General features: G+C 37.6%; 1 protein-coding gene across 11 annotated transcripts in view; it reads left to right on the top strand.

The window, feature by feature from the left end:
• rgs3a (regulator of G protein signaling 3a) overlaps positions 1-25,979 on the top strand; it is a 130,866-nt gene extending 104,887 nt beyond the window's left edge. For 7 of the 11 annotated variants that reach the window (XM_028026172.1, XM_028026162.1, XM_028026161.1 and 4 more), the window contains 5 exons: positions 12,941-13,011; positions 21,608-21,709; positions 22,743-22,804; positions 23,649-23,815; positions 23,906-25,979. In XM_028026172.1, the coding sequence (XP_027881973.1) occupies positions 12,941-13,011; positions 21,608-21,709; positions 22,743-22,804; positions 23,649-23,815; positions 23,906-24,106 (603 nt within the window). In that variant the 3' untranslated portion in view covers positions 24,107-25,979. Of the gene's footprint in view, positions 1-12,561; positions 12,739-12,940; positions 13,012-17,289; positions 17,424-20,922; positions 21,358-21,607; positions 21,710-22,742; positions 22,805-23,648; positions 23,816-23,905 lie in introns of those variants that run through there. The other 4 variants (XM_028026171.1, XM_028026168.1, XM_028026169.1 and 1 more) reach the window with 4 other exon arrangements.
• The last annotated feature ends 1,704 nt before the right edge of the window (positions 25,980-27,683 follow it).

The following is a 27,683-nucleotide window of genomic DNA, read 5'->3' on the forward strand; positions in this document are numbered from 1 at the left end:
TTCACATAGTAAGATTTTAAGATATCTACACTTCATACATACAAGGCATGTCACTTAATGGCTGGTTTCCTAGTTGCTTCCACTTTCTTAAAATACCACTGAGAGTTGAACAAAGGAAATCTTACTAATGAACTTTCTGCACAGGTGTCACACTTCCACATTACTATGCCTGAATTTGCACCTGAGATGGATTCAGTGTTTCTTAAATCTTCAAAGAAGCAACCTACAGGCCTAGATGCTCGGTTGTGTAAACCAGTGACCATGGAAATAAAGAATGTACTTGAATTCAACAATTTGGAGAGGTCTATTTTTATTTTTTATAATACAGCATATAACTGTAGAATCTAAAGCAAGAAGCAAGTGCTAGTCACTATTGTGATCTACATTTACAATGTGCCAAAAAATGTAGTTACTCCCTCTTTTCCACCCTTAACTTGGATACAAAGCACAACTTCACACAGCCAAGTTTACATTTTACATCCTCCTATTGTTCCACCCATGTTTCTGTTCCAGCTCCTGCTTCAGCTGCATCAACATATCTTGAGAATATACGGCCAAAAGAATATGCCAATTGTTTTTTTTAATATCTATTATTCCTTGTCTTAATTCAAATCTCTGACTCTTGCTGAGCATTTACTCAGAATATAAACTTATAATCTCATAAAGATAAGATTTTAAAATGCATCTTCTGCTCTACATGTTTTTAGGAGAAGGTTAGATGATTCACTATCACCAAAATAAAGTTTGCATGAGAAAAACATCTAAAGCTCCATGTACAGAGACACCGACACTATCCAGTGCATAATGTTTGTATTCTGAATATTAGAATAAAAACGCTATTCAGTTAGATAGCAAAACTGTTGCTTTTCGAATATACTTTGGACAATTTATTTAAATAGAAAAATATTTGCAAAGAATCATGGAGGATCAGTTTTCTGACCTATTTTCTTTAATGCTTGCAGCTGGACATGTTGCTTTTATTTTTTCTTCATCAAAATTACCTCTAGCTTTTCCTAGCTTTCAGCTGTCTGGCACAGCATGTGTAACACAAACAGTTTTGATTTTGGAAAATGTGAAATTATTTTCCCTGGCTCTGATTTATATAAACATGCATCTATATGTGCATAGGGCAGTTTTAAATGCGTAATCCTTCATTTAAACGTGGCCAACCTGCGTCAGCACAGAAAGACGTTTATAATTTTTTTATGAATGATTTTTTTGGATTAGCTTTACAAACTGTGTTTTAGAATTAGATGCATGTGCAGACTCTGGTTTACAAACATTTATCACAGACAAATAGCTTTGCACATCTACGTGCAGCATGTGAGCTCACTTTCTCTAACAAATCTCCACCACAATCTGCAGCTTGTGCTTTAATTACTATCATTTATCTGATGTAATTGCTCAGTCGTTTGTGATTAATTTGCTGTTATTGGCTAGTTACCTTTGTAAGCTGGATTTGAGGAGGTGTGGGAATGTACTGCACTTTTCCCATTTACTGTATCCTATGTTGCTGCAGCACAATGTCAATTAGCAATATTACTTTACTTTGACATCCATCCAAGAATAAAATGCGATCCAGGTTGTGTCGTAATTGAAAAGAGAAGCACAGCAGTCAAATCTCGGACTGAACATTCAAATGTTCTTGGCTCAGGCACTGTAACAATACCCAAACTATTATGGGAAACTTGACATTTTCTAACAGTACTGACATTTACAAAATTGGCAGTTGAACAGCAGCTGGATTTTTATTCTTCTTGCATGAATAGTAGAATAGAGTAGAAATACTGAAAAAGGACAACCTTGGCAAGTATTAAGGACAAAGGTTTAATAGTTTTAGCTATTTTTACTCTGAAAAATAATACAGCCAGAAATTATACACATAAGTCATTTCAGGAGTTCAGTCAATCAATCAGTTTTATACCCCCCTCCCAAATATGGGTCTTGAAACAATTAAAAACATCAACATATGCTCTGCGGCCCTCAGCTGCTCTTTCAGACTGTTCCACAGACGGGGGCCATAATACTGGAAAGAAGGCTCTCTCTGTCATAAGTGTGTGTTCTGACTCTTAGAACTGTTAATAGTCCAGTACCAAAGGACCTTTGGGTCCGCAGGGGTTCGTAAGTTAATAGCAGCTCTGCAAGATGAGATGGCGCAAGACCATTAAGACATTTAAAAACTCACTAACGGAATCTTAAAATCAATCCTGAGACGTACAGGGAGCCACTGCAACAATTTTAAAACAGGTGTAATATGAGCCCCCCACTTAGTCTTGGTTAGCAAATGAGCAGCAGAGTTTTGTAACAGTTGAAGGCTGGACAGATTTTTCGTAGGTAGACCAAAAAGCAGGGCATTACAGTAGTCTAAACGACTAGAAATAAAAGCATAAAAGCTTTAAACTCTCAGTATTTGAAGAGGATGAACTCTGGCTATCTGTTTTAGATGATAAAATCCTGTTTTGATTTAATGTTGGAAATGTGGAATAAAAGTAAGCTAAGAGTCAAGAAGAACATCTACTATACAGTAGTAGTAGTACTTCCAGTAGTTTCTGTTTCCTCAGTTTCATTTGTATTGTATGTGCTGAAGTCCTTAGGCGAAGGACTGTCGATGGTGCCACTGGCACAAAACAGTGCTTTCTTGACGTGCAGCAAATCCGAGAAATGATGCAGATGTGTTTTCAGCGCTTGTTGCCATAGCGGTGTTGTTGACTGACTCAGCAAATGGTAACATAAATGTTGATGCAGTAGATGGTTCTTTACATATACATATGCACACTAAGACTAAATGTTTAAAGATGTATCATGCACTAGTCGCAGTAAACACACGTTTTAGCAACTGCACATGACATATCTTAGTGCGCAAGAAAATACCATCACAACACAATTTTGTGTTTTGCAGATGCAGGAGTGTCTAGAAAATGACGCAGTTAAAACAGTTTCTGAATTTATGTTGCTAGTAATTTCTGCAAGAAAAATCAACTGATTACAGTTATAAAATACAAAGTTCACATATTTTATAGCTGTAATATTAATCATGATTGATCATGATTTCATTCAAAAAGATCCGACGACCAAATAATCTGTGACTTTTTATAAGTTTCTGATTTTTTTTAAAGCTCTGAGATGCCGATATGCTTTCTGCATAAAATAAACAAACCCTATGTTAAATTTTAATTTAGGAAAATACTATGGCTTTTATGTTAGATTTTTAAATAATTCATTAAATTTTAAGAAGCTTTAAGAAACATCTTACACACCCCAGGAGGCCAGAGTTGGAGCAAACAGCGTCTGTGGGTTGATGGGAGCACACATTCTGTCCTCTCAAGATGGGATCAAACAATCCTGAAGGTAGAGACATGCAAATAAAAATTATACCTTGGTTCTATTAAAAAATCCTTTTGACAAGCCGGAACAGCCCTTTTCTGCCTCCATCCCAGGAAATCAGAACAGACTGTTGCTCATGTAAACGCACACTGTTATGAATCTAACATCAAAGCATATCCCTTTTGTCTTAAGATGTTTTTGTAGTATATTTTAAAGCCTGATGTTTTTCTTCGCTGAAGTTGCTCATAAAGGTCAGCGACTTGTTTTTACTCCATCAGATTTGTTCTATAGCAGTTATGCAACTTAAGCTGAAGTGACATTGTTAAAACAACTTACGACTATAAAGCTTTCAAGGTTGTTTGGTATTACATAACCAGCTTGATCGGAACTGAAACTTGTTCTAACGTCATCTGTCACAGCATTTATTAGACCCAGCTGTTAAGACTTTAATGTTATGTTTTGGTATTTGAAAGGTAACGCTAACCCTTTATCTGCTCTCAAATTGGAATGCTTTACAACCACTGCAGTTTCCGCATCCTTAAGAGTGCAGGATGTGTAATACCAATCTGATACTATCCCAAAAATGTGTATATAATCAGTATCTGTTCAAAATATGCATTGTTGTTAGGTAAGCAAAACTTGTATGTTCCTCCTGATTAAAGTATTAGCTGTGCTGTTGCCATGGCAGGGTAAATGCAGACCTCAGGATTAGCTGTTTGCAAAATTTGTTTAAGGTGGAACTGATGCTGGAATCCTAGGAATCTGAGGACTCTTTCATGTCTGACTGCAGTTCACTTCTGCACACATATATCATGATTCTTATGTCCAGAATAAAGTTGTTTAGATGGCATCTGTTTAAAAAGATCGCTCAAGAAACATTTTTATTGTGCTTATGGATAAAGAAATTTGTTTAAAGTTTGACATCTTTGTATAATTTTTGCTTTTGCCTCAACCTAAGCCTCATCTGTGAGAGTCTTAGGCTGAAAAAAAAAGCAATAAATGTGAGTAATCAATTGTGCAAAAAGCCAAATGCTCAGATTTGATTTGAATCCATATTCGTTTTGGTTATATCTATGAAACAAACCTTGCTACTTGAACTCTGTTCAACATGTCATCAATATTTGCTTTCTTCTGCGTTCTTGCATCACCTTACAGAAGTACATTAACCAATGGAAAGTGAGCTACAGTGCCAGTTTTCCAAGACACAAAGCATGTAGGCTAAAAGGTTCTCCTTTAATCTCTTCTGACTATAGTCCTATGTTTGCCCTCTCTCCCAAATGATTTGTGGTAAACTTTGTGAACGTTGTATGGCCTTTTTCAATCATAATTTTTCCTTGCCTTTTGCTGATTTGTGGAGTGACTAGTGTTAGTCAGAAAACATAATAAAATTTATTTAGTTCTGTGGTTGTAATATTAAAGAATTGCTAATAAAATACTTTATTCAGTAATTATGAATCATAGCCTCCTAATGCTAACACATGTGCTGAAGGAAGAAGCTATTATAGTTGGGAAAGTTTGAGTTTTTATGCCCAATATTTATTCTTTTGGTGCGCTGCTGCAGATTTGGAAACGACTACAAGGCTTCACCTATAAAAAACCCTGAGCAGAAAGGTTGTCTGCTGGGCAGTAGATAACATTTTAACGAGTTCCATTAGTTCTAGGGCTGAATCACCTGACACCTTTTTTCTGGAGCAGTTTAGAGAAGTGACGTTGAACCTGCATTGTTCATGAACATCCTGCAACATGGGAAATACTCTGGGAGGAAACGGCTATCTCCTTGTAGCTGATGAATAACCAGAGAACAATTTATCGCAAAATACAGACTGTGCTATATCTCTCTTTTTTTCTTTTGTTTTAAAATTACATCCTAACCCTCACACACTAACATAAAAACAATGCAACTTCTGGTTCCAGTAACATTATGTAGTTGGAGCAGATGTCAATCAGAATCGCCTCTGAAAGTTATTTTTTTTATATTACAAACTATTATAGTTACACCTGTTAAAAGTGAGGGTGTATGGGGTTTGATGGCATTTGCTATGAATTATGAATTAATGCATGTGTTAACATTTTCAAGGACATACGCCCAGGCACAGTTACAAAACAATCATCCATGGACAGCTAAAAGTTTATTTTTCCCAGAAATTTCCTTGTATTTGTAAAGGAAGTTGAACAAAAATATTTCCTGAAACCTTTGAAACAATGGGGGAAGAAAAAGTAACATGGCACTAGGGCAATTATGTAATCGTGTATCAAAGAAAATATTGAGGCAAAATACTTCAGGAATGTTTTCTTGAGGCTTTTGATATCAAAGATCTGTGGGAAAAATGTCAGGGACAATAAAAACGCTCAAAGGCTCATCTTTAGGAATGCATTTCGCAAATCCATGTGAAAGATTTCAGGATAATTTAATATTTGTCTTTTGAATTGCTGTGCGGTTTTCCTTAGGTCTTTGTATTTAGTAAATGTTCTTCTATATTTTTTGTTGTATTATCCGGCTGGGATGAGTTGTCCATTTTTTTTTTTCATTGCTCTGCAGACTCTCTCAAGGACAAGAACAGGTCGAAAAGAAAAACTTTTTTTTTGTTGTTACAAAAACACATATAAATGGGAAGTAATCATATTTCAAACCAGCCCAAACTGTTATTTGTTTAATAATAACAAATAATAACATTTGTTATTATTGAACAAATGTTAAAATTAGGCTGGTCTTTTGACTGGTTGTACATATTTCCACAGTACCTACCTAGTGGAGCCATGTGTTTCTTACATTTACCAAAGTTCTGTTACTTAAGGGTAGTTGAAACTAAAAATATCTATTTTTCGCTGGATGGAAGTAGGATTTACTTTGGATTTGATTTGTTATTCTCATTTTGAACAAGATAAGAGAATTCAAAACAAAAAAATATTTTTCCTCACTACCTTAATTTTTCTCAGCTAGTTTAACGTCATTACAAATGTTCTTTGGCTGTGTTTAGTGCTTATAACTGACTGCATGGAAAGATGATTAATTCATTTCAGTTGAAGAACAAGAAAAAAAGCATCTCTGAAACAATGCTTCTGATTGGCAGGGTCAATTCTTACAAAATTGGAAGGAAACTTTACCTAATTTAAACTATATATTGATTGATTACACAAAATAAATTACTCCAATTTTTTCCTATTTTTATTAAAGATCAATCAAATTTTACATTCCAGATAACAGTAAAAAGGATTTAAACTTATTTTCTGTACCTTATGCTTTATATTAATATGAATTTAACATGTTAAATGCTGTTGGCTGATAGGCTGTTAACATACTGTATGCCTCACTCTTAAAATCAACACTGTGTTAACAGACTGTGACCGTGACTCATGTCTTATGCGGTTCCCTGTGTGGTCCAAGGCCTGAAAGTTGTCAAAATCACTGCTCACAGCATCATAGGTTTAAAAAATGGACACAAAGATTGTCCTATGCATTATTTGTTTTTATCATTTTGAGCTCATGTCGAGTTTTTTTTATATTTTGACTATCTAGATCATCCCCACATTTACTGGTTCTCCTGGTAAAGATGTGTAAAATTGAAAAAAATGATTTTATTTATTTTTTACAGTATCATAAACAGATTGATTTTTTATCTGAATTAATCAAGCACTTTTACATCATATGTTACTTCTTTGAATACATCAGTGGTGATTATATTTCCCTCACTGGACCCAGAGGGACATTTCTCTTAGTAACTCATCAAAATGGGAGAACAAGAAAACATACTGGATGAGTTTTGATCCTCATAGCTCATACAATCACTCCAAGTCAATAGCTGCTTATCTAAACAGACCCACACTATATTATAATAATGAAGCATTATTTAAAAACTCTAGCAGTGACAGACGTAGCAGGACAAGGACCAAGGGTTAGAGTTTAGTTATTCTGTAAGGGAAGTGATTTACAAGTCAGAATTCTAGTTTTAGCTTCTATTGTGTTCTAACATAAAAATAACATTAGTTAGCACAACTTCAAATTGCATGAACCCTCTGCAAGATGACACTGGAACCTATGGAGACTAAGACGTCCAGAGTTAATAGTTGATATTTCAGCATTGTCCAGTAACTCAACAATTGACCTTATTTTTTGCTCATGGGTAAATCACCTGTTAAACAGATGTCATTACATCAATGTGAGCATAGTGTAGCCCACCAATGCACACATCACACATGGCAGAGCCACACAATGACAGGAAGCAAGCTCTAACATGTAGCACCGATCCATGGCCTCGCTAAAGGGGGAAGTAGATTGTCTGAGTTCCCGAAAACATTGTTCAGGCACCAGCTTGTAAAAAACAACAAAGGAGCTGGGAAATGAAAGGAAAGAATGAAGCAACCTGAGAGAGCGGGTCGAGTTTAAACGCACACAGACGAGGTTAATTAATGAAATTCTGAGGATTTAAGCTTCTGAAGGATTTTGGAGTTTGACTGTAAAAGCTGTTTTTGGCTAAAATAGACAAAAACACATTCTTCTGAGATTTCTAGCATTATTAGAGATGTATGCATATAATCATTATCAAGTTTCTGTAAGCAGAAATACACCAATAGGTTCCAGTGACACCTGTGCATGGAGCCAGTCAAAGTTTTATCTGCAAAACTATCCAGCAACCCGTAACACTGTGTCAACATCTGCACATCTAGTCTCAGGGGGCACATCACCCTGTGGTCTTTGGCAAATTATCTGCTCTCTAGCTGTCTTCATTCAGGCATGTAAAACACATACACATACACGCTTACCCCCACATACCAAAGTTATTTTTAGGATAGCCGCTGTGTGGAAAGTCTCTTTTGTCTATTTGGGGCCAGAATAGGATCAGACTGAGAGATCACATGGAAAGCTTGAAACTTTATAATTCATGTGTAAGCATGACAGTTTTGAGACTTTTGTTTTTAAATGAAAGACTTCAACATTGCTACATTCCACCTTCAGTAAGCTATGGTGCTGGAAAGTTTGCTCACTATTCAAAGGTTTTTTGCACTGCTGCATAGGTGTAACACAAAATATATATTTAAGACATAAAAAAACAGATAAAGATCTCAAAAGGAAATAATAATTTGGCTGCTAATTGTTTTGTAAGTGAAACAATTCAGTCAACTGGAAAAAAAGATGACCCCCAACTTTTTAATTTATTGGCACCACATAACTTACCAACTATAGTTTTGAACCAATAACAATGATTGATGGTGTTTCTATAATAAACATACCATGACTGAATTATTTCTAAATGGCCAATTTTTTCTGTCATTATATGCAAGAGAAGGTTATACTAGTCTTTTTTTTCAGCCATCTGACCTACAGATGGATTACTCTTTGCTCTATAAATCTCAAGAAAACTTCAACCAGGTACTTTCTCTGGTGTCTTGTTTAAAGACATTTTCTGTTTTTTAAACTGATTTAAAAGTATACTATTAACTTGGTCATGCCTAGCAACTTGTTATAGAAATATTTCAGCCACCTGTTGAATGTAAAGATGATCACCATATTAGCAATCCTACTTAGCTGATATTACATATTTCTTCATTTAAGAATCACTACATTAATACATTTATAATATATATTTATTTTAGTCCTCATTAGTGCTGCGACTTTAATGCACAGAAACAATAAAAACAACAAAAGTTGAAACAATACTGAAAAACATTATGCATTTATTAGCACTGTGGAATGAAAAACCAAATATGCTCTCTGAATTACAATGTTTACATGAGTAAACATCAGAATGTTTGAGTTCAAAAGCGGTGCAGGTTGATCTACGAGTTACTTGGCCTTCCCACTCCTTTGTGTGTTTAGCTGTGAAGTTAGGAACCGTGAAGTGGTGAGAGCAGCATGTAAGTGAAGTGAAGTGGAGGGAGAACTGAAGATGGAGCCACCTGTGGCCCAGTGTACGTCAGACGGCCTTTCTAAAAATATCAGATTTACGTAGCCGTTCCCTTGTGTCGTGATTCTATTTCCTGCTAAAAGCTGATACTCATGTAAAGTAGGCAAGTCATATTTTTTGTAGCCTGTAATGATCCCTCTAAGGTATAATGAAATTGATGTGCAGTATATTGCACCTCCACATCCATAAATAGGTATTAAAAGAAGATGGATGTGTACTTTGTTCTGTATGAAGTTATATCGTCTCACTGATATGGTACATTCATGTTTCCTGCACGTGTAGACGAGGTAAAGTTTTGTCAGAAAGTTAGGAGGAGATTTTTTTTATGCATTTGTTGTTCAGGTGTCGTAACCTAGATTTCGTAGATTAAATTGCAACACTAAACATGTGATGAAAAAAGGGTTTTCATAAAAATCTTGAAGTAAAATTCATATGTACTTTTTAGAAGATGTTTGTATCTTTCATAGATTAAATTAGTGCAAAAGTAGGTTCTACATTACTAATGGACCAAAACCAGATTTTTAGTTGACTTTTCAAATTATAGATCCCACATATGCAAAATAAGAAATTCAGTCCTCCATATGGAGGATTAATGCTTCTTATTTCTACTTAAACTGGCTTGAAGTGCCTAAACAAGTCATCAGGTTGGTAATTTAGACCTCTAAAGTAAAATTTACTCCTTAGAATAAAAATTTTATAGATATTTACCAATAGAATTAAACCTCTGTGGAAAAAAATGGTTTTCACTGTTATTATGGATTTATTACCACAAAATTGGGTTGTAAATTCATTGTCAACCTAGACCTGTATTGAAAAAAGGTGTCACGGTGTTTCAAAATGAGGTTCACAGATGATCTTCAAAATTAAAGTCCTGGGTCAGATTATATAGAAAGTTGCTTCAAAAACCACTGATGTCTTGAAGGAACACCAACCACTACTAAGTCATTGCTGGATAGTTTTTGGTTCTATGTATCTTATCTTTATTTTTATTTTTTTAAAAAACAGCTTAACAAGAAATCTAGAATTGTGTTCAATGATACACACATTCTTCAAAATTCTAAATTACATTAGCAATATATTCGTTGTTTTTCTTTGGCAATTGGTTTGTCCCAGCTTGGAAGCCATCGCTGACAGCTGTTCAGCACCTCTCCAAATGTGCTCAGCAGGTTCCAGACTTGTGTGTGAAATGTCTGTGACCGGATCAGACTACTGTTTATATGGCCTTGCAGATTTCATTTAGCTCAGAGCTAGATGTTTTGTTAAGCACTAACTGACCTGACACGATGACAGATGTCTCCAAAAGGGGCAAAGTCTTTGCCTCTTTTTCGAAAAGGTTTGTGTTTGTGTTTCAGGAAGATGTCAGTCAGACTACCAGCCTTTCCTGTGAGCTTTATTCCTCTGAAGTGAAGAGTTGGATGTCACTCAGTGAATTTTTGCAGGAAAAAAAGTAAATCATAACCATTATTTGAAGTGGTTGCAGGTTTTAAAACACTTATTTATTTGTTATGCAAATTGTATAACAAATGAAGATAGGCGTTTATCTCCACCTTTAAAATGAAAATAGGCGGTTCAATTGTAAGAACCACTCTAACACACTGCTACATAGGCTTAATAGGCTTTTACTGCTTTTTCATTGCACTTTTGTCTGCGTTGGTAAGACTTTTTTTTTTTATAAATGTGTAGAGATATACTGATTAAAGATTCACACATATTTTATAGTTCTGACCTGCTATTAAAAGAATAAAATACCACAAAATATTTCTTCCTCCTTTGTGGACATTTGTAGGAGACAGAGAGGGAGGGGTCAGAGTTACATCTCTGTAGTTAAACTTACATTCAGATCCAATCACAGACACAATAAAAGACTTGATCAATTCAAATGCTTCTTTCAACATACTTCCCTTAATATTCAATCAGGGCTAAGTAACTGCTCTGCTATAGGTAGTTTCAGTTTTGTTCTGTTTCAGAAACTGGTCAAAACATTAAGATAAACTAAATAATAATTGTACTTTTTAGTACATGTACTTTGTAGGGAATCAGTCATCAGTAAAGGCTATAAGTAGCCGTTAACTTTAGCATCTTAATTTCTTAAGATGCTTAATTTATTCTTAGCATCTTAATTCCTTAAGATGCTAAAGGTTCATCAAAACCCTTAATCATTTTCAGGTTTACAATGAGAGATGAAACAAAGAAACCCAAATCAAGGACAGAGCTATGAAAGGAATGGTTTTTCATGTGTGTTAGTTTTTGTTACTTCAGATATCCTGAAGTCCTGCAGTTCACCCCAACATTGTGAAGCTGATTTATGAAGAGTGATTGATGGGTGAATGTGAAGTTATGAGGCTCAGCATTATTTTTCAAATGCATTACACCATAATACAATGAGCCCATTCTGACAGTATGCCAACCCTACTAGGTTTACCATCCCACACATGCGTTCACAATCAAATGCTAGTAACGGATTGCTTGTGCTGTAGTACATGGTTGCCTCTAAAATTAGAATAATAGACAAATTCCATCTTTTGTTGTGATTTAGTTTTAACTGTGATGCGTTTAAAAACAATTTTTTAAATCAAACGTTAGAAGATGGACATGTCATCTTACAAGAATGAGTCACATTTTCATGATCATTTCATTTTAGGTAAATTAGTATTCTTTTGCAACTCTTTGGGCATCAGTGACTTGTGGGAAACAATTGACTGTAAAAATTTCTAGACTATAAGAGGACTTGAACATGACATGGTTTCCAGAAATTACTGAAAGCAGCAGCAGGAAACATTTTAAGTTAGGAATTTAGTAGGAATATCTCAAATAATTAAGAGAGTATTATATTTGTAGTAATCTTTGGTAATAACAAATATCTGTATATGTCTTGTATTTTTAAGTAAAGTTGCGATTTAAAAAAAAACCTCTGCTCTAACTTCAAACTTTTCAGTTAGTTTTAAGACCAAAAGTTAGACAAAACAGCTTGAATTACTGAAGGCCTGCCAACATGCTCTCACTGTCCCTCAAGGTTGGAACACAAATTGGTTCCCATAGAGGTAGAAAATACCAACTATGTGTTAGCAGCCATAGCCAGTATCTAGCTCAGATTCAACTGCATGGTCCAGTAATACAATGGCTCATTATTTAGAGTCTCTTGCACACAGAAACACGACACACACGCACACCCCCACAATGGGGCAGTTTCAGGCCATCAGATTAGTGAGGACTGACCCTTTCCCCACCCTGAAACGACTTCCCTTTTCTTCTTGACCAATCAAAACACTGGCCTGACAGAAACTGTAATGTGAAACCAGGGGTCCCAGTTCAACACTTTAAACCTTGGCCACAGCTGGAGGGCCACCAGAAACAACAGCTGTGGTCCTTCACACTCTCTCAATTTCCTTCCTTTGCTATATACTGTTTATAACCGAGAGCCCCTGGCTTCTCGAATAGTTTAATTGAGCAAGATACAGCTGTGCACCTCTACCGAGCTTTGTGGAATTTACAATGTGGACTACTGCTGTAGGTTAGCCATTTTTGTCGGCTGGGGTGTACGTGTGTCAGACTTTGTCTATCTCAACTATACACGCTGTGGATTTACAACCTTAAAAGCTAACTAGGTTGCATGTCGGAGCTTGTCAAAATATCCTGCAGGAGCCTACCAAGGGCCCCCCATTTCAAGTGTGGACGGTGGATGACGGAGTGTCTTCTCTTTCCTCTCCTCTTAGCTGAGCGCCGGATCCCCCTGCAGCTGTGAGGTCAGCCCTAACGGCACAAAAAAGAAGAAGTCCAAGAACCTGTAAGTCCTCTTTTTACAATCCCTGAAATCAACGTTTATAAAAGTGTCTCAATGCATAGGTTATGAGGACGAGACTGGCTATAACAGTGTGGACGTAGCTCATAGTTAAGGAATTAGCCTTTAATGCTAAATTAAACAAAGATCAGTTTCACACAGGAAATGTGAGGTGAGTTTCTGTAGTTGAAACATCAGTAAGGTCTCCAGCATTATATTAGTCTGGGTGAGAAGAGTTCATTGTACTGTCTCTGTGAGAATATTTTAAGCCTAAACTGAATTAAAGACTATTTTGGACTCATGTAGAAACATTCACAAACTCTAATAACCTCTTATCAGGTAAATCTACTCAGTGGATTGGTAAATACAGGATGTGATGCCATGTTTATGTCCGACATTGTCAGAGGTGTGAAAAATGTTTGTGTATTTTCTGGTGTGTCAACACTTCTGGGATTCATCAGCTGTCCTCCATAAGATCAGAGCACATTATTTAGACTTATAGACTATAAAGCAGAGGCTGTCCGCAGGCCTGCTAGCTGCCTTTTTGTTCTTCCTGTCAGGCTGTTTTTGTGCTGTTTAGTTAAACAGCAGATTAAGCGATTAAAATTCCAGTGCTTTATTTTACACCGTAGTCTAGACTGTTTTTAAACCAACAGTTTGCAATGTTATAACTTAGTTTAAAAATTGGTTTCAGGGATAAATAAATGGCATGTAAAATGTGAGATTTGTTTTTAAAATATTTCATAATGAGTAATGATTTTGTTAATGTAAATGACAGGGTTGAAGTATAGTAAGATGGTTTTAATCATAATATAAGAAAATGAATTATGCCAAGTAGGAAAAGAGCATAGTGTTTGATTTTTGATTGTGGGAATATGATGGAAAGTAAGTGAGGTATTAATGCCTGTCACAATCAGACACAGACAAAGACAAGCAGCAGATAAAGATTCATCTTCAAGTTGGCTTCATTGAGAAAAACTATAGTCAAATCAAAATCCACAACTCTTGAGCAGTGTTTCAAAAATGATTCTATGGATAGATTACTTCGTTTCAAGGTTTTTAGATATGAGATGGATCAAACAGTGCCTTGCACTTTTCATACACATTCGACTTTGTGTTTACATTTTGTCCTATTCACTCACAGCAAGCAGCCATAGACAATACTTATATTTTCACTTACATTTGCAAAACTTTGCAAATGTGCAGCCCAAAATTTTGTCAATTGTTTTTTGCAAGGTAGCTCTAGTTTGGTCAGGCTGAATTGAAAGGATGTGTAAATATCCATTTTTAAGCCTTGCCATAGATTCTCGACTAGATTTAGGTCTGGTCTGGACTGTGATTGTGATATTATTAAGTTACAAGTTGGCTCTATTTAATAATAGGGTGATTTGTGAAGGCAACTGTTCATACTAAGTTTTATTTGGAGTATCACAAAATTGGCTTGATGCAAATATACATCTCACAATTGTGTGTTACTTTTGTTGGTCTATCATATAAAATCCCCCCAAAACACATTTAGCTTTGTATCTGTAACACAAAATTCATAAAGTTGCATAAAGACTTTTCTGAGACTTTGTAGATCTAAACTCAGGAGCAGTAAACACTTATTGACAGAAAATGTCAGCCAACTTCATGGATCAACAGGAGTGTTGGACTGTGTACACATTCTTATCACGGAGCAGTCTATACTTCCTTCCTTACTATAGTTCTATGTGCTGAATGGTGTTTTTGTTTTTTTTTTACAAATGTCCGATGAGTTATCCAGGTGCAACAGCCATTAGCTTTAAGCCTACACCTCTACAATGTTTGACAAGAGACATCTGTTCTGCACAGTTGCAACTTCAATGACAGCTGCATAAAGGAGAATAGTTTATCTTTTGTTGATGAAAAGTAAATCTGTCATAATGCTGCTCTCTTCTGTCATCGTGAATCAATAAACTGAGTTATAAAGCTTCTCATGCATAGTGGACTTTGTATGTTAGTTCAACTGTCTTTATGCCCATTGAACTGACAATGTCTTATTAGATATGTAATTTTAAAGTTGTATCAAAATATGTCTTTTACATATTTGTGAAAATTGTCATAATGTCAAGACAGAATAAAATGAAACAGTTCCTCTGCCTCCTCCCTGTGGTCCTACAGCATTTTACAGAAATACACAGCTCCCTGTCAGAAGCAACTATTCAGAGCCACAAGGAAATTCTTAGCGCAGTCAATCATGCTTGTGTATGCATTGCTCAATAGTTGGGAAACAAGTTACCGTTACAGGAAAACTGTTTATCCTCTATCTTCAATGGCCATGATAACAAGCATCCACAATAAACTCTGGTGTCTAGAACTAGCTATAGCCTAGCAGAGAGCAAGGTGGAGGGCGTGAGCAATGAGGAAGGTCTTAGCAGCGTCAGTCACGCTTGTCAGGAAAGAGTGAGAATTTTAACAAATATGTAAGAATCATAGTTGTTTAAAAGTTACATACTGCAGCTTTAAACTGTTTCCTGACATTTTTCATCTGGCTTGTCTGAAAGCCACCAGTTTTATCTGCTCATTCACAGGAAAGTCACACAAATAAACATGCTCTGGACACAATATCTTTCAGTGTGACTCAGAGGAATACAAATTCAATATCTTGCTTCTATAGATTGAAATCTTAGGCTTCCCAGCTACGCATGAAGGAAATGAAATTATTTCCTCCAGATGTTGAAGGCTGATAGGTAACATGCAGAAAGAGCTACGGGAGCCAAGAGATGTACGTCAGTGTGTTGAAGAAATATAAATGCAGCTGCAAAATCTGTTGAGGCTATTTATAAGTTTAGACTGTGCTCTCTAACCTCTGGCCAAAATCATTTTTGCACTATCTCTATCCACTAAAGATTTCTTCTTATCTCATTTTCGCTAATAATTTGCAGCTTGTGGTTTTTGTGCAGGCTTCAGATCCAGTTCACATTGAAAGATGGCAGCTTAGAATCAGTTTCCAATGCTGTGAGTATGTAAAAAAAAAAAAAAAACTTTCAGAAAAAAGCAAAATGATCTCTTGGATAATAAAAATAGTCTCAGTCGGCTGGTATGGGACAATTTTAAAATTCATTAAGCCATGGTGAGAACATACCAACTATGACGCAAAGGGAAAAAATGTTTGGCGATGTGCCGGAAGACATCTGATTCAGAGTAGCTCCAAGTCACAACTTACTGGCCTGTAAGGATCTGCTGCTAACATCAAGGTGTTAGATACCACAAGGCATCTACAGAGATCTTGAAGGATACAAGTCTTGGTCAGTCAGTGCTGTTTTTACAACCTGTGAAGGACTAACAGCATGTTAGGAAGGAGTAGTCAATATGTTTTTTGCTCATCTGTGGAAAAATACAAGTGCTCCAACTACTTTAAATGGCTACTTTTATTTGAAATTTCGTAAGAAAATGCAGCTGTGTTTATTCAGTTTTTCAAATCAGCTTTTCTCAAAATAACCAATTAATTCAAGATTAACATCTGTTTAGAAGTTAAACTATGTCTACATGAAGGACATTGACATTTTTCATACAATTGAATCTGTATTTGTACCAAGTAAAGACTCTAAGACAAAGGCATTTTCTAGATGTTATCTGCTTGTGACTACAACTGCACAATATATAGAATCCCAATCACCACTGCAGCATCAATATGTGCAAAATTGCTATTAAGGCAAGTGGATAGAATTTCTGAGCATTAGTTTAAATTTTCCAATGGAGGTTTTACAAAGCAAAATACTAAAACTCCCAGAAAATGATGGGAAAGAGTAAAGAATGTAGTTTATTCACATTCTATGCCATTATACATTCACCAATGATATTGCATTTTTATGTTTTACTAACTCTGTTTAGGAATCCAAAATTCTGAACTATCCCTTTAAGATGTTTTTGAGAGGTTTTTTATTATTATTTGGGGTATCAAGAATCATACTAGACTGATTTCACTTATTTTACAGTCCTAAGCAAGCTCACTACCACAACATACTTGCCAACATCAAAATATTTGCCTACTATAAAAGAGATGATATATGTTAAGAGTCAGCAGGCTTAAATGGGCTCTACCACTGTTTGCTGTACTGGTCAGTGAAACAGATCATTACATTAGTCAAGCTTTGTTGGAGGGACAAACTTTATCTAAACTTATAAAAAAACAAACTCTTCAGACCCCAAGCAGAAGGAATCTGTCTCCTGAGTGCTGCCTGTGGATTGGGTGAGCCTAGGGTCCGCCTTCTCCAGACCCCCTGAACTATATAAAGCTCCAGCAGAGCCTCTCAGGGGTGAGAGGAATGTGATTGCCAAACAAATCCCTAGGTCCTGACCGCTGCCTCTCCTGACATATGCTTACATGCAGCTGCGTTCATGCCAGAGCCAATGTTTCACACCATGGTCGACTTCTCAGAGAAATACCTGGAAAGGTAAGAGCAGGACTGTGGATTTTTCGCTCCAGATTGATTGAAGAAGGATTTACTTGATGTCCTGCTGGACTGGCCACACTTAGGGTGGTTTGCAGGCTACTTGACCTCTACTTGGATTTCATTTGACAGTCTCAGTGAGGAAGATGGAGCCCCCTTGAGAGTGAGGTGCTGGAACTATTTTGGAGGAAGCGGCTTTAACTTTAACTCGAGGCTGTCCCTTTTTCCTCTTATAGTCAACCTGGATTTCAGGGAGAGGATTGCTCATGTGGTCTTTGAGGCAGAACAGTGGCTTTGCTCAGAAGTAGAGTTATTTTTAGGGTCTTGATTGACGGAAATTGTCAATGTAGTGGTGCTATATTTAAGGAGTAAATTTGGGACAGTTTCCTTTTTTCATTTTCTTTCTAGGAATATGGCAAAGTGATTCTCTTGGCTACAAAGCACTGTGTATGCTTTTCTTTTTGTTGGGTGTTGTGCTTTGAAATTGTGTATTTTGTGGTAATTTCAGAGCTGTTTGTTGCTAGATCTTTTAAATAGAGACTAACTTGTGTATTTATTGCATAACGTTCGAGACTTTGTAACACTAAACTTGACCCATCGTACTCCAACATACACAAACACACAAATAGGCCCACACTCAGTATTGTTTGTGTGTCATGTCCTGTATTCAGTTCACAAGCACACAGCCTTTGGGCAACAAACCTGAAGTAGGACTGACGGCGTGCTGGGATAATGCTCACCATTTGCTTTGCTATATCATCTAAACTATATTACCCATTACCGACAAAGTGGCATGCGGTGATTAGGCATGGGAAATGAAAAGGAAGGTAGCAGATTTGCTTCCTGCACGCATGTGGTGCACTGGGATCTGCATTATGTCTGTCTGCAGCTCTCCCCACGTGCCACCGGAGCCTTTCCCTGTGAGTGCGGCCTACTTTCCGCAGTACCAGGAATAGCCAGAGGGTTGCTATTAGTGCATCTAATGTGAGCCAAGCAAAGAGGGAATACAGAGCTTTGGATAATTGCAGAGCAAAAGACCTCTTGCTTCTTTGCTCAAGCGTAAGAGCTCTCATAGATGGACATGAGCGGGCAGCGAGGTGGACGTGCTGCTAAGAGCTTGTTGAGCAGCGGAGCAGAAATGTCTGGCTGGTTATTGCAGATCAAAGATCATCTTAATTTGATCATTTTTGACAGGACAAAGCATGTGTCAGCCTCTTAGCGGATCAAGTTAAGTACAAGAGGTTAGTGGGTGTATTAAATCAAATGGAGGGTGATACATGGCTAATAGTGTTAGGACCAGACTGGAGTGGGGTGTGTGCAGTGAGGTGGGGGAAAAAAAGCAACTTAATATGGAGAGGTACTCAAAACTAATAGCACGAAAGGAGGAACAGAGAACACTTGAGAAATCAAATTAAAATGACTGACCCAGAGAAAACGGCACGTTGTTGTGCTTTTAGATGTCAAAAATAGCTGCTCCTGCATGTGACTCTATATCAGATTCCCGTTTTTGTTTTAACTCTGTTAAGCCTTGAGCTATTTTTGAAGCTTTTAGAGAAAAAAAATCCAAATACCATCAGTAACAGCTCCACACATTTGAGAGGTCAAGCTGAAGTGGCTCAATGGATTAGAGACACTTGGGAAAATTCTGAAAAGTAGCAAGTCTACTTATCCTGATCCCCAGGCCTGTGGGGTCATAGTTTTTGGTTATTTGAAAAGAAAGAAATTAAATGAAATTATTTTATTATATTACCGTTGCTCCATTGATTTAAGATTTTGTTACTGCTGGCCAATGGATCCATCTGTTAAGATGGATAGCCACGCAGTTGCAGACCAAGCACCTTTTTGAAAACACTGATTGATGCGAAAGACTGATGGATAAAATAAACTCCTAATGCTGGATCACAAGACTAAACTTAATGGAATACATTAAATTCTTCATTTATTTGATTTGATTTTGAAATATAATAAATAAAATGTGTGATTAAATATTTCTACATTTACTCATTGAATTTCATATTTAATAAACATTCAATGAACTGAATTATTGTAATACTGTTTGATATTAGTTCTTTGGGGAGGGGGTGCAGTATCCAGTGATATCCACATGGTGGCAGAAGAGAAACACAGATTTCCCTTTAAGTGTCTGTTGTTTTGACATTACTGTCACATCACTCTCACATGAGCTCAGCCTGTTTAAATCCAGACATAAATAATAAGGCATCTTTTGTCAGGCTGAGAGCCAACTTTCCAGTGCTTTTAAAATATAAATTTCTTTTTTGCACACATGCTTTGGCAAGACAGAGATTTCTTTTTATTTTAAAACAGCTGTCATCCTAATTGCCTCAAGTCAAAACCCCAAAATAGAATTATCTAATAAGTTCTGCTCTTGTATCATGAGGTTGTTTTTTTTACAGGATGAGAGATGTTATAACAGTTATAACATAACCTTCAGGCTTTCAGGACTGTGCTATTTTCAGGTATACAGCATGGCAAGGAAGACCTGTTGTTTTTCTATAGCCGAAAGCTCTGCATTCGTGCTCAGCAGTTGAGCATCTGGATTTGAGACTGCTTCAAGCAGGGCACTTGTGTTATTTCAGTCAATGGATGACTCATCCGGCTGCGTGGGGAGGCAAATTTTCTCTTTTACCTGGCCTTGGAGATTGTAAAATAAAGTAATAAAATACCTCCTAAAAGGTTCATTTCGAAAGGTTGAAATGAACCTTTTCATTACGTATATATACGGTGTGTATATATATATATATATATATATATATATATGTGCTTAGGCCTGGTCAGTTTTGAAAAAGCCGACTATTAGACCTCCTTACATATTTAAACACACGCAAATCAATCTCCATACAACATCCCACTCATGTGGATATATCAGGAGCTCTTCAGCTGCTCCTTGTTACAGCTCATCTATTCATTTGTTCAGGCATGTTTTGACTTCCCCTGTACCGCAGTACTAAGAAAATGAATCTCCACAGCTGGTTGTGCTCTCTGTCTTGTGTGAAACCTCCTCACTTTCCAGCGTGCATAAACAACCTCTTCTCTATCGCCTTTGTACATCAGCAGAAATTTTCAACACCTGTTTCTGCCATGATAGCATCAATTAGGCATGTACGAATTTGCACTGTTGGAAAGGGTCTCTTGGAACTGGTTGGAGAGGAGTTCTCTCATCAGGATTCATGTGTATTTATGTACAGTATTTGTACTACTCTGTAGTTCTATCCCAGTTCATGCTAGCTTGAATGAGAAGTGTCTATAACAGGAAGTGCTGCTTCTTAATTTGGGGGGATACATGCTCTCTTGAGGCCTGTGGTTTGGGACAGCTCGCCGTGATTAGGCCTGGGCAGCACACGAGGCTGCTCTGCATTATTAGCAGGCCAGTCAATCCACAGTGGAAATCAAAAGCAGGGACTCAGGAAATGGGTGTTGAGTGAGGTCACATCCCAATGAGGCAGCATGTGCTCCAGGTCGGGAGAAGACAGGACACGTACCATGGGATTATGGGAATGTGCAGAATCCTATTGAACCACATGGGTACCAGGAGCTGGGTTTCTACTGCAGTAGAGTCTTAATGTGCTCATTTGCGTGAGATGGTTGGAAGAAAGGTGATCCGGAGGATTTTAGATTCGAAGTCTGGAGGGAGTGGAGATGTTACTGTGGCCTATTGCCCCTACCTTGGGTCAACTTCTGCTCTGCAACCTCTGTGGACACATGGAGGACGGTGTGAGGAAACAGATGATTGAGGACTGACTCTCTCCTCCTCTGCCTCATTTGCTTAGTCCCCGTCGAGCAAACTGCCAGGGACACTCTACCAAAAGGACCGAGTGAGATATTAGATTGACAAAAAGACACCGGCGAGAAGTGGGGAAGAGGCGATTTGCCTTTCGCAAAGCTGTTCCACCAACATACCTCAGCTGAAGGCTACAATGTACATTTCCTTTTATGTTTTATGGTGTTTACTCGTTTGGTTTTATGTGGACTGGCTTTGAGGCTCAGCTGATGATTTCATACTTTGGATTGTTTCCGTTGTGGATTACGGGCTTGGAAACTTATCTGGCTTTCTTTCTGTGTTTTCTCTTTCTTCTCCATTTTCAACCTTACTCCCCCACCCCCACTATCCTCCTGCTTTTACCTTCCTTTCTCCCGTTTTTCCCCTCCACCGTATTCCTTTCTCTCAGGGCCAAAGACATGAAGAATCGGTTGGCTTTCCTGCGGAGGAGGAATGAGTCCCCAGGAAGCAACCCAGCCGGGAAGTTAGACAAATCTATGAAGTCAGTCAAGTAAGTGGCCACTTCCTGACAGCGTGTGCATGTGGGCGTGAATGTGAGGCAGGTTTGTGGATCCGACCCTGTGTTGGAAAGCAGACATGTGGGCAGCAGGAAAGACAGGAGCGTCCCTGTAGTGTGGCATTCAAGAAATGAATGAGAAAAATCAAGGCTACAGTACAGTTTGCAAGTTTTCCAAAAACTGTATTGCATGTATTAGTCATTTCATAAATCTTTTTAGTTACTAGTTGCACACAGTGCAGCATACAGTGATCTCTGTTTTTATAGTTTGTCTACAAAAGTGTATAAACATGCAATCCTTTTGCATAGTTTCATAAAATATTTTTGAAATAAGTGGTAAATGTGATTTTGTTTTCTACTTTTTTTGCACCTCAGAGAATAATCTGAGGTCTAAAATTTGCTCTCATAAGCATACAAGGTTTGTGCTTATAATTTGTCATAGACAACAAACCAAAATGCCAAAAGCAGACCAAGAGTGAAATGTTCAGTATTTGAAGTGTTTAAAATCATAAAATACTCAGATGTTCACACTGATTTATATATCGGCTCGATTGCCTAATAACAAAACATTTGTCCACAATTTCCAAACTAAAGTGGCTCAGTTTGGAGCGTAAAATGTGGATTTCAGTGAGGGGAAAATGTTAGAATGCATTCATTGTAAGCATGAGAGGCACCAGAGGGCAGACACACTCTGTCAGTGGTGGGAGGGCTCTAAAACCCAGAACACCTCCTGATTGGCTGTCTGAAACTCCCTCCCTCTTTCTTCAAACTGGCATTGCGAGGAATTATAAAAGCCGACCCCCACCACAGAGAGGCAGACAGACTCATGGCTAAACGTACTGCAACTTCTCACCAGCTAGAGCTGAATGTGTCAGACTAAACCGGAGCAAAACATCAGACAGGAGCCGTCTGCTCACACGTTCCCACTCATCTGCGCAGCGTAGCCTTAAATCCTGCGGATGGGTCACACAATGAGAAATCTGGCTGAAATGGGCTTGTTAAAGAACCGCTCTGCTTTCATCTGCAGGCCCACCCCAGAGGAAGCACTCAAATGGGGAGACTCGCTTGACAAGCTGCTGGGGCACAAATGTAAGTTTCTTTTTCTTTTTTTTTATTCCTTCTTTCTTATTTACTCACTTTGCAAATGAAGTGTTCAGCTCACTATGCATGTCTTAGAGGGTTGGGAACTAAAGATGCATATGGATTACATGCTCATACTGCTGATCTAAGTGGGCAATCTGCTGCATAATTCCTTAATCCCAACATACAAAGTCCACAGTTTACAAGACAATGTGGATTCCAGTGAGGGGAAAATGTTAGAATGCAAATGTTAGATCTTAAAACATTTAGTTTGCCCCTGATTATGGTGTTTCTTTTGTAATTGACAAAAATCCAGCTCTACATCTGTTCCTCATTCGGTGCTCCTGGCCCCTTTATTCCCCCTCTTCTCATTTCCTCTCCTCAACCTCTTACCTCACTGCTACTCACCAGAGTGAGGTAAGAGATGATGGCCTGCTCCCGCTCTGCTTATCAGCATGTGTGATTCATGGGAACGGAAAAGGTGCAGAGAGGAGCCGTGGGTGGACTCGGTTCCTGCCATTCTTTCCCCTGGATGCCCTCTTCCTCAAATCATTAACTGGGCAGAAACTTAAAAGGACCAAACTGCTGTAGTTAATTTGTTTCCCCTTGAACTCAAAACCATCACATTCCTTGTTTGCTGCCAGGGCTGATATGATAAATATTAAGAAGTGACAGGATGTTATGGCCGTTGATAATTTCTGCCATGTTGAGCGTGGTTTTTTTTCACCTCTCACTTTATTAAAACCACATGGCTTGAACTATTTTAGGAGCTGAAACTCCAAGGAGGGCTTAAATGGGGAGGTTACCATGGCACTTTAGTCAACTCTTCTCTGTTTATTTTCCTCCCTCTCAGATGGTCTGGCAGCCTTCAGAGCTTTCCTGCGCACAGAGTTCAGTGAGGAGAATCTGGAATTTTGGCTAGCATGCGAGGAATACAAGAAAATAAAATCGCAGTCCAAGATGGCCTCAAAAGCCAAGAAAATCTTTGCTGAATATATCGCTATACAGTCATGTAAAGAGGTAAGTTGGTCAAATGGATGTTGTTGCTTTGAAACAGCCTCATTCTTGCATATTTTCTCTTACAATTTTCTCACTCACTATCCTCTGCAGGTCAACCTGGATTCATACACTAGAGATCACACTAAGGACAACCTGCAGAATGTGACACGCTCCTGCTTTGACTTAGCACAAAGGCGGATATACGGGTTGATGGAAAAGGACTCATACCCCCGCTTCCTGCGCTCGGAACTCTACTTGGACTTAATTAATCAAAAAAAGCCCAGCGCCACATCGACCTCATCCTCCTCATAAGAGACGAGGAAGGACATAAGGAGAAATGAAAAATGACGACAGACACAAATGGGCAGACTTGGAAAAAGAAACCCCAACAGTGGTTGGGGTGTGAGCTTCATTGTTTGCCTTTTTGATTTTGTTTTTACGTGTGTGTATGTATGTCATCCTGTTCACTATGATTTCTGTGATGTGTGAGAGGAGATGAGCAAAGTTTTGGCACTGCAAAGGAATGTAGTTTACACAGTTACCAGATAGATGGATGGATGAATGGGTGGATATTACGAAATTTACACACGCCCAAAAAGCAAGGGCTGGAACAGAAATTTAACGCCTGTCTGATCACTGTTTCTGATATGTTTTTTTTATGCTAAGGTCAAAAAAAAGATGCATTTGTTCGTGTTTTTGTCCAATCGTACTGGAGAAAAGGAGGGGGTTGAACCAAAAACCCTGCAGACATGAAGACAGTCCGGTACTGTTTTTGTCAATTTTTCCCTTTAACTCTGAGTTTAAACACTCTTCTTGCCCCACCACATTCTCCTTTCTAAAGGAACTTCACCGCTGTTGGTACGATTAAAAGGTCATTTCTTTCTTTTTGCCCTTTCATCAGAGCTTTGGTAATGGAGGTCACAAAGGTGTTTGAATCATAATTACCTTTCTGTTCAAATTTCCATTCACTCAAAGCTTCTATGAATGGCCTTTTGCTTTTTCAGTTCAAGACTGGACACGTCAGCGGAGACAGATAAGCAAAGAAGATGAGCGGATGAACCAGAGTTGCATTCAAACACCAATGTGAGAACTACTCCCTTCCCAAGCACATTAAAAGCTTGAAGCCTGAGTTGGACAAAAAAAAAAAAAAAATGACGACTTGCTTCCTGCCTCCAAAGACTCTCTCTACTTAAAGGAACTGAAAATCCAAAACTGAACATCTCCTTTAACATTGTAGCTCATTCTGGACTAATCAGGAAGCATTCTCAGGACATTGCTATTACAGCTTGGTTTATCTTCTTCGCTGTTACTGGTTTTCTACACACGCTTGTTGCTTTTTTCCCCACTACACTTTAGGGATCCAATCTGCACTCCCTTATCCTTCCGCGCTATGCACAAAAGTTGCTCATTTCCTAGCAAAACGAAATGATTCATGTGTACAAAGGTTTGCCTATTTATTTAGATTAACTTGCTGGATGCTTCTAAAGACAAACCTTCATGTCTTCTCAAGCACTCGCCCTAAAGCTTTTTACTTTCCTCTTAACCACCAAACAGGTCCAATGTTGTCCTGATCTTTATAAGTGCTTTATAAGTGCAATATTTTTTTATTTTATTTTTTATTTTATTATCATGTTTGGTTTGTTCATTTATCTAGATAAATTTGGATTTTTAATGGGGAAGACAGCTTGAGCTCTGCATTACCTTTTATTTGTTAAGAGAAACATAGTTCGAGCTATAAGGTTGACTTAATGTAAACTTCAAGATGCATAAGTAGTTTATTGTGTTTAAAGCAACTGATTCTGTGTTAACACCCTAGCAGCAGGCAGCTGGGGAAGTAATGGTTGTAAATATAATTCTTTAAGAAAACTATGTGATAACACATTAAAAAAATGAACAAAAAAACAACAGGTCTCTTCTGGTATGAGTAAGGGACGCAATTGTATCTATGTAAATACAAGAGACTCAAAACTATAAGATAACATATTGTTAAAAATAGGTTAGAGCAGGTACCATCTGCTCTTTTTTCCCTGGTCATACACTGCTTGTAAGGAGTTTTATGAAATGCATTTAATCATTTTCACTGTTTACAATTCAAAATGCATCTCCTATGATAGCAAGTGAAAACAGTAGAGTACATTTGGTGTCATTGCTAATGATAAATAAACCAACCATCTGGTAAAGTAAACTGTCTAGTGTCAAGTTTTTTTTAAATCATGATGAGTATGCACATGGATGAGGTTCATAAATGTTTCAAAAGATCACACTTTTTAAATAAAAGGCAGATGTAGTGACTGTCATGAAGCAACAGATTTTAATGGTTCATCATAATATGGGTCAGACGTTTATTCATCCATTGCATTAAAAGATGCAAATAAAGCCATTAAATCATACTACCAAAATTATTTATTTTAATTACTGACGAAATGAGAAGAGGAAAAATTTTTGATCATAGTTCCTTGAGTCCGATATTTAGTTAAAATAAAATTACAATGACTTCAAGCACAGATAATGATGTCATGGCTTTGCAAGATCCAAGTAATTTAATAAAATTTGGTTTAAAGTGAAATGTGGATATATTTAAGGTGCACCCCAAACACCACACACTGCTTTCTTATTTGATGCCATGAAAAAAATCTAAATGCACCTTCACTATTATGGATAAAGGATGTCTACCTGTAACGGGCATTCTTACATTTGAAGGGAATAGAAAGTGAAACCTGAGAATAATATTCCAACTGTGAAGTATAGGAGTGGCAACATCATGTTGCGTTGGGTAAAATAGATAGAATCACAAGAAAACGTCATGTGGAAATATTAAAGAAACATCAGCAGACAATATCAGCCAGGACGTTACTGTTTGGGTGCTGTTGGGTCTTCCAAAGCACCATAACCACACCACCAAATTATTTACAAAGTTTCCAACAAAGTCAATGTTTAATGTACAGTGGCCATTACAAGGCCCTCAAAAATATGTGTGAGCAAAGTGGTTTACACCAACACTTAAAAAATCTGTCTTGTTAAAAACAGACCAATATTATTTTACAATAGATTTCATTAACTTTAACTGATCATTCAATTTGTTCACTAAAAGTATTATAATTTATGAATTTGAGTTAAAGCTTTAGATCTTTTCACTGAGCTTCTTTGCCATCACACAGTTAAATTCAAGTTAATGGCCAATTAAATTGCATGATGAATGAGGATCAACTTCCACTGAAAAATGCTGTGTATCTCAATGGCACAGCCCTTCAGACTCCAGTTGATCAGGATGAGCATGTGAATGTAACACCAGGTCGAGTGTTGGCAGGGTTATTGGAGAACGGTGGGAGGAAACGGCAGGAAGTCTCTGAGGGTTGTGTGGATTAGTGTGTGTTTGGGGGTTGGTCAGTCTGATTTGGAGCTGGATAGTGTAGTAACTGCACCTAATCTTCTTTACCAGCTGCCATCTGTTTTGGCAAACATGGTTTCTTTCTCCACAAGTGTTTCTTGCTCCACCCTGTGACTGTTTCTGGAAAACCCATGCTCGGGAGATTTAGTTTTTCCACTCATTTTGTTATACCTCACAATAGTCCCACTTTGAAGCCAAGTTTCTTTGCCATATTCTTTTGTTCAGACTTCCTTCCTCTCTGTCATATGTGGAAACCATATTGAAATGTCTGCCATTGTTTTTCAGCTCAGCTTTAATATGTTCAAGCTTATGTTTCCTCCTGTGATCTCTTATGTCCGGCAGCTTCAGATGTGGCTGTCTGCCTTCACAGTTAAGAAAAATCTATAAATAAAGACCATGACTCTTGGTGTCAGACAACATCTTAATTATATTGGCTTATTTGGTGGCTTACCTGCACGAGCCATTCATTTAAAAAGAGCCTGAAACAGAGAGGCATTTCCC

Source organism: Xiphophorus couchianus, chromosome 8, assembly GCF_001444195.1.
Source record: "Xiphophorus couchianus chromosome 8, X_couchianus-1.0, whole genome shotgun sequence".
Lineage (NCBI taxonomy): Eukaryota > Metazoa > Chordata > Actinopteri > Cyprinodontiformes > Poeciliidae > Xiphophorus > Xiphophorus couchianus.